The sequence below is a fragment of the Gorilla gorilla genome, chromosome 18 (assembly GCF_029281585.2).
Source record: "Gorilla gorilla gorilla isolate KB3781 chromosome 18, NHGRI_mGorGor1-v2.1_pri, whole genome shotgun sequence".
Taxonomy (NCBI): Eukaryota; Metazoa; Chordata; class Mammalia; order Primates; family Hominidae; genus Gorilla; species Gorilla gorilla.
This window is the reverse complement of record NC_073242.2, coordinates 28,092,618-28,106,273: the sequence shown is the minus strand read 5'-3', so window position 1 is coordinate 28,106,273 and position 13,656 is coordinate 28,092,618. Positions and strand designations below refer to the sequence as shown.

Genomic DNA, 13,656 nt, shown 5'->3' with positions numbered 1-13,656 from the left:
CACTTCATGTCGTGGATATTGTCAGTATTGCCAAGTATGAGGTAGAGACAGGACTTGGTCATTTTGTTTTCTGAGGTTGGTCCTGTCTAGTTCCAGAGCTACCCTTTGGGTCGTGAAGTTGGAATTTGCCTGGCTTTTTAAGTTACACTCTTTTCTTTTTTCTTTTCTTTCTTTTTCTTCCTTTCCTATTTTAATTTTTTTTCTAAAATATACACACCGAGTCTCACTATGTTGCCCAGGCTGGTCTCGAACTCCTGGTCTCAAGCAGTCCACCTGCCTTGGCCTCTCATAATGCTGGAATTACAGGCATGAGCCACCACGCCCAGCCAAGTTACACTTATTCTGTCTCAGACTTCAGCTTAGGTACAGAACTCCCACTGGATACCGCCACCCATTGTTAGTTATTTCTTGGGCACCTCCATGTATGCCCTTGTAAACGTCTAGATTTCCATGTGGATCAGCAATGGAAAGAAACTGATCCAAGAAGGTCATGTTATTATTTATTTTCATATTTGATCTTGTCACCAAATATGTGGTCCAGTGAGACAGCCACCAGCAAAACCAAAGGAGTCTTTCAGGTAGTGAGCATTTGAGTGGAGATATCAGGGTTTGGAGCCACAAGTTGAACCTGAATGCATAGGGGAAGGAGTAGCTGTTGGAGATTGTGTTGCCTGGACTTTGCATGAAATAGAGTCTCAGAGCCCTTGAGAAAGTTAACTAGTGCAGTGGTCTTCATTGTACTACTAGGATCCTACAAAGACTTCTCACTTTGTTCCTCCACATCAGCACCTGGTTGGAGGTTGCTATTAGCACATTTGACACCCTTGCTTTTGCAAATGGGATAATGCCCTGAGGGTCAGACTTAATGAGCTCATTTTCAGTCTGTTCTATAGGAAGACTGCAAGTGTTACTTTCCTTACATTCAAATGTGTGAACCTGTCACCTTTGGAGCCACTGAAACTGATTTTTGCTTTCGTAATGGTTTGTAATGGAAAGAGCATTGGCTGGGGGTAAAGGGACTTGTTTTTACCTCTGGCCTTGAACAACTTGTATCTCTGAATCTCGATTTCTCTCTGGAAAATAGATTTAAACTAGATGATCTGTAAGAGCCCTCTCTACCAGTCTCAGATTTTAAGATAGGTTTTTGCTTGACTTATTTTATAACTCAGTTTATGCTGCACAGTAGCTCCCTCGTGATGTGTTCCATGGTACCCTTGTCTCGTAAGGTTCAGGAGGGCCCAATGGTATAGACCGACTAAAAGCCACCAGTTTTGGTTACCAGGAAACTGGGGAATCTAGGCTTATGATTTCATCATTCTGCTGGAATTAAACACTGGCATGTGTGTGTTTCTAAGGAATAGTAGCATTAAATAATTTCATTGTCTGGATTTTTTTTGTACCATAGCCTACTCATGAAGGTTACTTCTCTTGTTTGGATATCTGGACGCTGTTTTTGGACTATCTGACAAGTAAAATTAAAAGTCGTCTTGGAGACAAGGAGGCAGTTCTCAACAGGTAAACTCCTCAAACACTGAAAACTAGATATGGTCATTTTGCCAGTTATTCTAGTGGCCTAAGGGACAGCCATGCATCTGGACCTTTTCAGCAAAGCTGAGTCATGTAAGCTGTTTAGGCAATAATGCCATTGAGCATTTCCTTTTTTTTCTCCTTTAAGTATTCCGTTAAGACTTTTTAAAATTTTTAAAGTAATATGTATTACTAATTTTTTATATTTTAGTGCATTTGTGTTAATGTTCTTAATTTTTTAATAGCCCTTATTTTAGAGATACAAACTGAAGTATTTATTGGATAAAAAGATATGACATCTGGGATTTGCTTAAATAACCCAGTGGGGGTAGAAGGGAAGTGGGTTCGTGTAGAGAAGAAACAGGCTGCCCATGTGTTGGTGATTGATGTTGGAGTCAGTTCCTAGGAACTTGGGGTTCATTATGTTCTTAGCCCATTTGTATGTGTTTGAAAATTTCCTAAATAAATTAATAAATACCTGTTAAGAAAAGGTGTTCATTTTTAAATCTAGGAAAAGATACAGGAAAATGTAAGGAAGATAAACATAATCCCACACCCCAGAGATAGTTGCTTTTGCACTTTTTGTTGTATTTTTAAAAAACAGAGAATGCGGAATGGTTTGTTTTCCCCCCCCATATGTTTCTCAAACCCATTTTTCTTGCTTGCAGGAAGAGAGTATATTTCCTGTACAATATGTTCTTTGTGCCACAGGGTGGGGAGAAGAGGAGGGGAAGGTGGAGATTCAGCATGCCAGGAAAATAATGGCAGCATCCATATATGGGGAAAGTAAATGTGGCAGCTTTTCTTAGCAGAAACATACCCATCATAGTCTCGGTAGGTGACTGCATCCCAGTCACACAGTGAGCAGGCAGTCATGAAGGAGGCAAAGAAGCTATATTTTGCATTTTAGGATCAGAGTAGTTTCCTAATAAACTAAAACTGATTTGTATAATTTGTATATTTATGCTATGAGATTACAAACTAGGTGATCTAGCCCTAGGTACTTTATCATACTTAACAGAGTGCCTGCAGATTTTACTCAGTTTGGTTATAGCTCCTACTTCTTTGCACAGTATTTATAAGAGCAATTTCAGATTAGGTGGTCATTGTGTTGTAAAACCAGTGCATGAGGGGGTTCTGTCGAGTGGAAGCCATGACGGGGAATCGCACAGACCTATGTTTGGATCCTGGTTTTGTAGTTCCTACCTAGGGATACTTGGGTAAGGTACTTAGCCTGTGGAAGCTTCTGTTTCCTCATTTGTAAAATGAGGATGAAAATAATAGTTGTTGAGACATTAATTGAAATAACGAACTAACATATTTAGAATGCTTGGCACACTGCAAGTGTTCAGCTGGTGGTGGTGTTAGTGAATACTCTTTCCCCATAAATGTACCAAATGGAGGAAGGTGGAGAGGAGAGACTCCACTGCAGAGAAAAGGTTGGGCTGGAACTCCAAAGGCTTTTCCATTGCTGAGGTTTTATGAGTTTAAAAAATTCTAAACAGGACCTAGATGTGGTAGTATGTACCTGTAGTCTCAGCTACATGGGAGGCTGAGGCAGAAGAATCACTGGAGCTCAGGAGTTCAGAACTGTTGTGTGCAGTGATCATGCTGTGGCTGGCCACTGCTCTCCAGGCTGGGAACATAGTGAGACTCCTTGTGTCTCTTGGTACCAGTCACTGGTACCATTTGCTGAACTCTGTCTCTATTGAAAATTAAAATAAATAAATATGCAAATATTCTGTTGAGAATTTTATTTTCCAAGTTTAAACATTTGTTCTTTTGTTCCCAAAGATGGTTTTTGTAATTGTGGAATAAGTTCCAGGTTGCTACGGTGTCAGGTCACATGTGTGATTATAGGTAGTATGTTCATATATCAGAAATCGTATTACACACAGGAGATCCTGTTTTTGGTGAAGTTGCCAACTTTAAGTAATTATGTTTTTGAAATGAGATTCTTGAAGGAAAAGTTACTTGTGCCAAAATAATCTTTCTTGCATGCTAAATAGGCATATCTTTTTGGTTCTGGGACTATGCCTCATTTTTCTATATTTAGTGGTAGATATTCCTTCATATCTCTCAAGCTTGTTGTGAGAATAAACTGAGGAAATGATTAATATGAAAATGCTTTTTAAAAAACAGTACAAGGCCGAGTGCGGTGACTCATGCCTGTAATCCCAGCGCTTTAGGAGGCCAAGGCAGGTGGACCACGAGGTCAGGAGTTCAAGACCAGCCTGGCCGAGAAGGTGAAACCCTGTCTCTACTAAAAATACAAAAATTAGCTGGGCGTGGTGGCAGGCATCTGTAATCCCAGCTACTTGGGAGGCTGAGGCAGGAGACTCTCCTGAACCCGGGTGGCAGAGGTTGCAGTGAGCCAAGATCATACCACTGGACTCCAGCCTAGGTGACAGAATGAGACTGTTTAAAAAAACAAAAACAAAGTACAAATGAGAGATGTGAAGAATATGGTCCTGTTGAGAAAATATATACTAGCAGATTATTAGTATTAAACACACACTTTTGCAGATCATTATACTAATAGAGCAGTGGTATAGAGAATTTAAATTCTTTTTTTGCTTTAGGCTAGCTGTTTTACTTTTGGTCAAGTTATATGCTGATCACATTTCCTCTTGCAAAATGGACGTACTTAACACTTCTCTTGCAGGATGGTTAGGATTCAAGGAAATCATGTATGTAAAATACCTGGCACAGCATCTAGATGTATTAGGCACTCAGTAAATGGTCACAGTGATGACAACAGCAATGATGAATAATAGAAGATGTTACTGCCTTTAGACTGTGGTTGTGACTATAGCGTTAGGTGGCATGGCCCCTGGACAGTCTAAAGGCCTTTAGCCCACCTGCAGATGTTTACCTGCCTGCCCAGGCATCTGTTGTCTGATGTCACAGTTGTCAGTTGTTCTGGCTGACCACTTGAAACAGTGGGAATTTTTCTCATTGATCGTGTGATTATCATCCTAAATGAGGCTTTTTAATTTTTCATGATTTATTCTTTTTTAAACATAACACTTTCATATAATGCCTTTATGCCTTTGAAAAATAAAACAACAGGCCAAGTGCCATTGCTCATTCCTGTAATCCCAGCACTTTGGGAGACTGAGGCAGGAGGATCACTTGAGGGCAGGAGTTTGAGACCAGCCCAGCCTACATAATGAGACCCTGTCTCTACAAAAACTTAAAAAACAAATTAGCCAGACATGGTAGTGTGCACGTGTAGTTCCAGCTCCTTGTGGGGACCAAGGTGGGAGGATCACTTGAGCCCAGGAGTTTGAGACCAGCCTGGGCAACATAGCAAGACTCTGTCTGTACAAAAAATACAAAAATTATCCAGGCATGGTGGTGCATGCCTGTAGTCCCGGCTACTAAGGAGGCTGAAGCAGGAGGACTGCTTGAGCCCAGGAGTTGGAGGCCGCAGTGAGCTATGATCATGCCATTGCACTCCAGCCTGGGCGACAGAGCAAGACTCTGTCTCTAAAATAAAATAAAACAACAACAACAACAACAAAAACCCCTCCAAGCTCCTCTGGTTAGTGCTGTTAAATAGTAACCACCGTCTGGGGAACTGCGTGTCCTGTCAGATACCCCTTAGTGGTCTAAGACAGTAGACTACAAAGAACATGTGTTAGTCCAGTGGGCTGCACAAAGAAAATATTTCAACTTCAGCTTATAATTTTTTCTGTAACCCTTACATTCACCACTCCAGACTATGAGAGACTCAATATATCAGAGATATGCTGTTTTGCAGGAGCAGCTGCTGAAGAACACTGGCTTCTGGTGATGACCACATTTATGTTAACTAAGAGCATGCACATGTGATCAAATGTTTGTCAACTGATAAAATATACCAGAGAGAAGTTGGGATGTTCTGGAATCATATTTCAGAAGCAACTAATCTTGCAGGAAGTAGTCAAAAATGTTTTCTTGCTGTCTTAAATGGGAAATGTAGGTGTGGTTAAGTCACAAAGGCAGCACTCATTTCCTGTCCCTTGTGGTTTAAAGGTTTTGCATCATTCATCACAACAAAGTGGTAAGCATTGTAGGCTACAAATTTAGAAGCACAAATATACATAGATTTATTTTTGGTCCTAGGAGCTTGGAAATTGGAGCTCTGCATGCTCCCTTGCCTGGTCAGGAGTGCAGTGGCGCGATCTCGGCTCGCTGCAAGCCTCGCCTCCTGGATTTACACCATTCTCCTGCCTCAGCCTTCCGAGTAGCTGGGACTACAGGTGCCCGCCACCATGCCCGGCTAATTTTTTGTATTTTTAGTAGAGACGGGGTTTCACCGTGTTAGCCAGGGTGGTCTCGATCTCCTGACCTTGTGATCCACCCGCCTCGGCCTCCCAAAGTGCTGGGATTACAGGTGTGAGAGGAATTTCTTGATGAGAGACCGTGGGGACTTGAGAGAGCCTGAGCCCCAGTGTTAATGGGGTAAATGTTCTGTAGCCATTCCTGCAGAGTGGAATGGCCGATGGGGTAGATCATCCTGATCTGTATTTTGAGGTGGTGGCATGGAAAGGCCTGGATTTTCCTTTCCCTTTCCTTGTTTGTGCTTTTGGATGGTTGTGCCTTCCTCACAGATTGTTGAGAAAGTGGGATGAACTAATGAGCGTAAAGTGCCTTGGCTGACAGTAGGTGCTCAGTAAATAAGCATTGGTTCACCTCCCCTTTCTCTCTCACTTCCGGCTCTTTGTGCTTGTCAATGTGAAGGGAGTCACCTGTGTAGAAACTTATTTTTACAGGAAGATGAAGAAACCTGAGTGTGTGAAGCAACCTAAAGTCATTGTGTCATGTTCTGTGAGCCTCTTTGTGACTAGACTTCTGGCAAGTGCTGGCCACAAACCAACGTAGGGATTCTGGTGACATTAGATAGGACTGTAAACAAATGTGAGTGAGCGTGAGAAAAACTGCTCCTTGCTTTCTGGAGTGGGTGAACCTGCTTAATAAAGAGGAAGTGCCACTGTTACACATGACATTGTGGTGCAATAAAGGTGTGAACTAGGTTTAGATCAGAGCTCTAGCAGCTTTCTAGTCCTTGCTCTTGACTGCCCCACAGGGCAAGTGAATAGAGTCTTAGTTGCTGTATTGAGTTGAAAAAGCTATCCAGGAATATGCTTCAATCCTTTGTATTTACCTGACTTGGAATTTTGTCTGTTTATCGCCTGTGTGTTTTTCATTCATTTCTTTGTTCATTTGTTCTTTATTCATACATATTTTATTGAGCACCTACTATGTAGTTGCCTTAACATGTATAATTTTATTTAACTCTCAGAACTTGAGGCTTATAGGCTTATCTCTGTGGTGTATATAAGCATTTAATGCTGTAAATTTCCTTCTAAGCCCTGCTTTAGCTTTATCCCTCAAAAAAAAAAATTTTTTTTTTTTTTTTTTTTTTTTTGAGACGGGGTCTCACTCTGTCACCAGGCTGGAGTGCAGTGGCGCGATCTTGGCTCACTGCAACCTCTGCTTCCTGGGTTCAAGCAATTCTCCTGCCCCAGCCTCCCGAGTAGCTGGGATTACAGGCACAAACCACCACGCCCAGCTAATTTTTGTATTTTCAGTAGAGACAGGGTTTCACCATGTTGGTCAGGTTGGTCTCAATCTCGTGACCTTGTGATCCGCCCGCCTTGGCCTCCCAAAGTGCTGGGATTACAGGCGTGAGCCACCATGCCCGGCTATCCTTCAGATTTTAATGTTACATTTTAATTTTCATTTGATTTAAAATATTTTCTAATTTCTTTGGAGATTTCCTGTTTAGTTTCCGAATATTTGGGGATTTTCCATATACCTTTTTGTTATTGTTTTCTAGTTTAATTTGTACATGTCTTTTTTTTTTTTTTTTTTTTTTTGAGATGGGGTCTTGCTCTGTCACCCAGGCTTGAGTGCAATGGCGTGATCTCGGCTCCCTGCAACCTCCACCTCCCAGGTTCAAGCGATTCTCCTGCCTCAGCCTCCCAAGTAGCTGGGATTACAGGTGCCCGCCACCACGCCTGGCTAATTTTTGTATTTTTAGTAGAGACAGGGTTTTGCCACGTTGGCCAGGCTGGTCTGGAACTCCTGACCTCAGGTGATCCGCCTGCCTTGGCCTCCCAAAGTGCTGGGATTACTGGCGTGAGCCACTGCGCCCAGCCTGTACATGTTGTCTTTATCCTACTTATTCTATCAGTTACTGAGAGAGGGGTGAATTCTCCAAAAATAATTTTGGATTTGTCTGTCTCCTTTTAGTTTGATCAGTTTTTGCTTCATTTATTTTGAGACTCTGTTAGTTGCATACACATTTAGTTTTCTTTTCCAGTGTATCTATTGAGTGTTGGACCACATTTCTTTATGTGGGTTTTTTTGGTGGTTGCTCTGGGTATTACAGTATATATACTTAACTTTTCAGAGTCACATTTTACCACAAGAGTGGTATGGAAACCTTACCACCATATAGATAAGAGTCCTTTAGCCTCTCTTCTTTATATTGAGGTTTTACATATACATACTTGGAAAACCCCACCAGACAGTGTTCTAATTTATACACGCACCCATCATTCATATTTTATAGCTCTTAAGAAGAAAGAAGTAGTCTATTAGATTTACCCAGACATTGCCATTTCTCTTGCTTTTCCTTCATTCTTGAAGTTCCAGGTTTCTTTCTCATATTGTTTACCTTCTCTGTTAGTTAGATTGGGCTACCATAACAAAATACCACAGGCTGGCCTTAAACAACAGAAATTTATTTTCTCTTAGTTTTGGAGTCTAGAAGTTCCACTTCAAGATGCTGGCAGATTCTGTTTCTGTGAGCTCTCTTGGTAGCTTGCAGATGGCGCCTTCTCTCTGAATGCTCACGTGGCCTTTCTTGTGTGCATGTGAGGAAAGGGAGGGAGAGAACCCTTGTGTCTCTTCATCTTCTCATAAGGGCAACAGTCCTATTGGATTAAGGCCCTACTCTTTGACCTCACATAACTTTATTACCTTTTTATAGGCCCTGTCTTCAAATACAGACACATTGAGGGTTAGGCTTCAATATATGAATGAGTACTTTTTGGGGAAGAGTCGCACAATTCAGACCATAGAGGAACCTCATGGAGCATTGTTATTGTAGCTGTTTTAGAGTCATTGATAATTCCAGCACCTTTGTCATCTTGAGGTTGGCATCTGTCGATTGTCTTCTCCTTGAGAAGTTGTGTCTCTTTGAGTAGCAAGTAATTTTTTGAATCCTCTTACCTATTTGTTCTACCATTAGGCATGGCTTCCCTCTCCATCATCATCTTATGGTCAGAGATGGATGCTGGATGATGCTACAGACATCATACCCATGATTCAGGCAGTAGGAATGAGAAGTGGGATAGGTTGGGCAAAAGAAGCTTTCTTAGAAGTCCCACCCAGTAGCTGCTTTTAGGCTCTCGTTGACCGCCCGCATCTTCAGGGGAGATGTTGTCCTTGAGTTGGCCTCAATACCCAGTGCTCTCTTGCTGAGGAAGGAGAATGGGTATTGGGCAGGCAACCAGAGTGTCTGCCACAGCCATATACTTTCTCCACCTCCCACATGACACTTTGGGAGATCAGTGATCTATGTGCATGTTTGCCTGGTTCCTACTTGGACTTAATTTTCTAAGTGATACGGGTTTTTTTTGCAGCCAGAGTTGCCAATTGCCAGTTAAGATTTTAGGTCTAATTTAGGGTTACATTTGCATAGAAAGTCTCTAAATTTCCTTTTAGCACAGCAAGACAATTTATAGATGACAAAATTCATCTGTCCTCTGGTCTGAAGTAGATTTTCTTTCCTAGGAGAATTGTGGAAATATTTTGATCTGTCACAGCAATGTATAGTGTGAAACTTCTTTAACTTTAGAAATTTATGTCTTGAACAAAGGCAAAAACATAAACTCTAGGCCTAAATGTTTGATCTTACCTTTCTATGGAGTTTACTAAGTGGGATTTTGACTTTATTGGGTGAATTTTCCCACAGATGTTGCAGATTTTATTAGTGCCTTTTTCCCTGCTGGCATTCTTTCCTGGGCCCTGTTCAGTTGCTAGTCTACTTTAGGGCTGGCGTGTGTTAGGTTGTTAAGTCGTTTGCTTACAGTTGGGGAGTCATTGCTGGATATGGGCAAGTAGGGAGTGTCTCTGTCTCTAGTTAAGAAACGAGCTGTCGGGAGCTAAATAGTGGGTGCTCATGGACATAGGATGGCAACAACAGACACTGGAGACTGATAGAGAGGGGAGTGGGGAGGAGGGCAGGGGCTGAAAAGCTATTGGGTACTATGCTCAGTGCCTGGGTGAGGAGATCAGTTGTACCTCAAACCTCAGCATCACGCAGTATACTCCGGTAACCAGTCTGTACATGTATCCCCTGAATCTAACATAAAAGTTGAAATTATGTTAAAAAATAAGTAAATAAATACAAATGTCAATTTTGGCATAGGTTAAATTCTTAAGTTAAAAAAAAAAAAAGATACTCTGGTCACCAAAATCTGAAATGGGACAATCCTGGAGGATTTGTAAGTGGTCTGTAGACTGAGTCTCATCACATGGGCTGTACCTCATGGACTAAATGGACTGTATTTGGTCTTGGTATTGGATATCTTTTAACTTTGGTTATCATGTTGTCCCAGTACTCAACTGTATTAGATTGGGTGGTGTATTAGAGTCCTGTCAGGAAATCAGAAACCATACTTCATTATTTGAACAGAAAATTCATTGTAGGAAATTGATTAAATAGGTTTCAGAGGAAACACTGAGATAACACAGTTGATAAGTACAGGAAGTGGCTTCACCCCTAAGACTAGAAGTACAAAGGCAAGAAGCTGGGGCTGTCAAAATCTGGAAGATCACTGCTTGGTCCCTGAGCAACTAGGGTTCAGATCTCTGAAGAGAGGGCCCCATCCAGCTGCTGCAGGAGTTCAGAGGAGGGATCTTTTCGAACTGGGACCATTCCTTTGAGGAGAGAGTGTTGCCTCTACCTCTGAGGGTGCATGATACTAGTTCTGGGAATGTGGAATGAAGCTGGTAACCGGAACCAGTTGCTTCTGCCAGGTGTCTGTTGCTGGGGCAGCACTGCCAGGACAGCAAGCCCACAGGAAGGATGCAGTCCTTTTGTCCCTTCTGCCTTCCAGTCTCCCTCGAGTGTCCCTGCTGGCAGAACCTAACAGACCGAAACAAAGTGTCCTTTGAGTCTCAGCCCCAGCATCATAGCTTTGGAGAGCAGATTGGTGTGGAGAGCTTACTAACCAGCACTGGTGGTTTGCTCTATGAATGGGAGCAGTCCCTTAACTTATCTTAGAAGTGTTTCAGGATAGGCGAGTATTTAGGCAACATGATTTGTTCTTGAAAATGAGCAGTTTGTTGGTCCTTGTGGTAGCAATTGTTGCTTATAACTTGGTATCTTCTGAGTTGGGTTCTTATTACATGTGGGAAATATCCAAACCTACCGCTCTGAGTATTTCTTTGAGAAATTATTCTTAGACACAAATCAAAGGGTCAGGGTTTCCCCAGGCTCTTTTTAGTTTCTAAGTCTTCTTAAAATGGACTAAAGATTAGGTTTTGGGAGTTGGGTGGAGCAGGCTTAAAACCCATTGGTGCTGGGCGCGGGATCACGCCTGTAATCCTGACACTTTGGGAGGTCGAGGCAGGTGGATCATCTGAGGTCGGGAGTTCAAGACCAACCTGGCCAACATGGCGAAACCCCGTCTCTACTAAAAATACAAAAATTAGCCAGGCCTAGTGGGTCATGCCTGTAATCCCAGCCACTCGGGAGGCTGAGGCATGAGAATCACTGAACCTGGGGAGGCGGAGGTTGGAGTGAGCCAAGATTGCGCCGTTGCACTTCAGCCTGGGTGACAGAGTGAGACTCTGTCTCCAAAAACAAAAACAAAACAAAACAAAACAAAACAAAACACTTCATTGGTGATTTATGTGTAGCGAGAACATGATTTTGAGTTGGGGGCCCTAGGTTCGAAATAGCTTTGTGGCCTTGGGCAGTTTATTTAACTTCTGTTAATTGTTGTTTCCTCATCAGAAAAATATTGATACCATTTACTTCTCACAGCTGTTAAAAGCATGAAATCATTGAATTAGGTAATATTTATATGCAGTGCCTATCATCCCCAGAGCAGCTGCTAAGATCATAACTTGAAAATACTTAGTAAAGGAAAGGAAAAGGGATTTAAAATGCAGCACTAGAAAATACCTGTTTGACACAAAAGAAGGCAGGAATGGAGGAATTGAGGAACATAAGTCATAGAAAATAAATAGCAAAATGGCAAAAATGAGGCCTTCCTTATCAGTAATTACATTACATTTAGTGGATTAGATTCTCCTGTTAAAAAAGGCAGAGAATAGATTTTTTAAACCCACGACCCAATGACATGTTGTCTACAAGAGACTCACTTTGGATTCAGATACAAATAGATCGCAAGTAAAAAGATGGAAAGAGATATTCCGTGCAAAAAGTAGCCAAAAGAAAGCTCGGGTCACTATACTAATAGGAGACAAAATATATTTTAAGACAGAAATTATTGCCAGAGACAAAAAAGGCTGTTATATAAACAGTCTGTCAGGAAGATACATGGTGCCTGGTACGTCATTAAATAAATACCTCTGCTTCTCTTCCATGGGCGCACACACGTACCAACCCATAAACTCAGCCTCAGGAATTTCGATGCTCCTTTTCCATGGTGATCAACATAGACACCATTTCTTTTATAGTGCAGGAGGCATTTTCCAAATTCTAAGCTGAAAGCCTCCTTTCAATGTTGAATTTCTCCCTGCCACATAGGTACGAAGATGCCCTGGTGCTCCTCCTCACAGAGGTGTTGAATCGAATCCAGTTCAGATACAACCAAGCCCAGCTGGAGGAGTTGGATGACGAGACTCTGGATGACGATGTAAGCGGCATGCCCTGATTGACTTTTTGTCGCTGTCACGTTGTGACGTCAATCAGAATGGGGACCTGGAACCCAGAGCCCTCTGCTCCGAAGGCTGTTCTGAAACCAGAGTAGTCTTCTGGTTTGAGTCGTACATTTGAAATTTTTAATCTCCTGCTGGTCCCTTTTGGCTTATTAACCATAAAAAATGTTTTACAGGCTTTTTTATCTATGTGGACTAGAGATGTAAGTAGAGAAACCATATGCACAATGAAAAACGGTTTAGTGAGAACTCTGTATCCTCTCTGTCTCCCCTGCCTTGCACCCTCACCTCTGCTCCCCAACCTGGGCAGCAGTAACAGCTAGCTGGATGCTTGTGGAGACCGTTAGCAAGATACTGAACCGATAAGGCTAGAATGAAAGGAAGTCTGTTTGGAGTACATTATGCAAACTTCTGCTTCTTAAAATCAGCCTTGAATTTATTGATGCTGATGTGCCCAACATTAATAAGGAAAATGTCTTTAAGGAAACAATTCCAGTGTTTTTTTTTTAAACCATTAGGCACTTTAAAATTTTTCAAATAACTGCTGCTCTTCTCAAAGTAAGAGTGACTGCGGCATGGTCAAGAGCTTATGGGTGGTCATATTTGGGTTACAGAGAGCCCTTTGCTTAGAGCCAGATGGCCTGGGTTTGAAGCTCTGCAACCTTGGGCATGGAGGAGATTGGAGGGCTGGGTGTGGCATTTCTGTGAGCCTTAATGTCCTCATCTCCCAAAAGGGGAGTGACGTGTCTTGCTTCTTAAATGTCACCATGGATAAGAATCACTGGAACAGCTTGTTAAAGCAGATTCTGATTCTGGAGGCTTGGGGTAAGGACCATAGAATTTGCATCTCTGACAGCCCACCAGGGGATGCGTTTGCTGGCTGGCTGTGGACCCCATTCTGAGTGGCACTGAGTCAGTCAGTTATGTGGATAGGGATACAGTAGTGGACCGTGTCAGAAGGTGATGCGTGATCATTTCCAACAGGTGATTTCACAAGTGGCTCTCCATCTCTCTATCCTATAACCCAAAGGGGGCAAAATAGCTTATTCTATGTGGATCATTTACTTTCTGAGGAAGTAGTTTTTTGTGAAATTAATTCATTGTTTTTAAAAAATTCTAGCTTGGCCTTTTTATAGTACCAGATAACCTGGTTCCATCATTTTCCATTTCTTCAAAATTTTATGTCTGAGAGCGGACTTGAGGTTGGCAAGGAAGATG

The 13,656-nt window shown here is 42.0% G+C and overlaps 1 protein-coding gene across 4 annotated transcripts in view; it reads left to right on the top strand.

Annotated features, from left to right (window-relative positions):
• The window catches only part of XPO6 (exportin 6), a 114,198-nt gene that overhangs the window by 64,510 nt on the left and 36,032 nt on the right, over positions 1–13,656 (top strand). For all 4 annotated transcript variants that reach the window (XM_019012287.4, XM_019012288.4, XM_063700071.1 and 1 more), the window contains 2 exons: positions 1,406–1,515; positions 12,308–12,416. In XM_019012287.4, the coding sequence (XP_018867832.2) occupies positions 1,406–1,515; positions 12,308–12,416 (219 nt within the window). The remainder of the gene's footprint in view (positions 1–1,405; positions 1,516–12,307; positions 12,417–13,656) is intronic.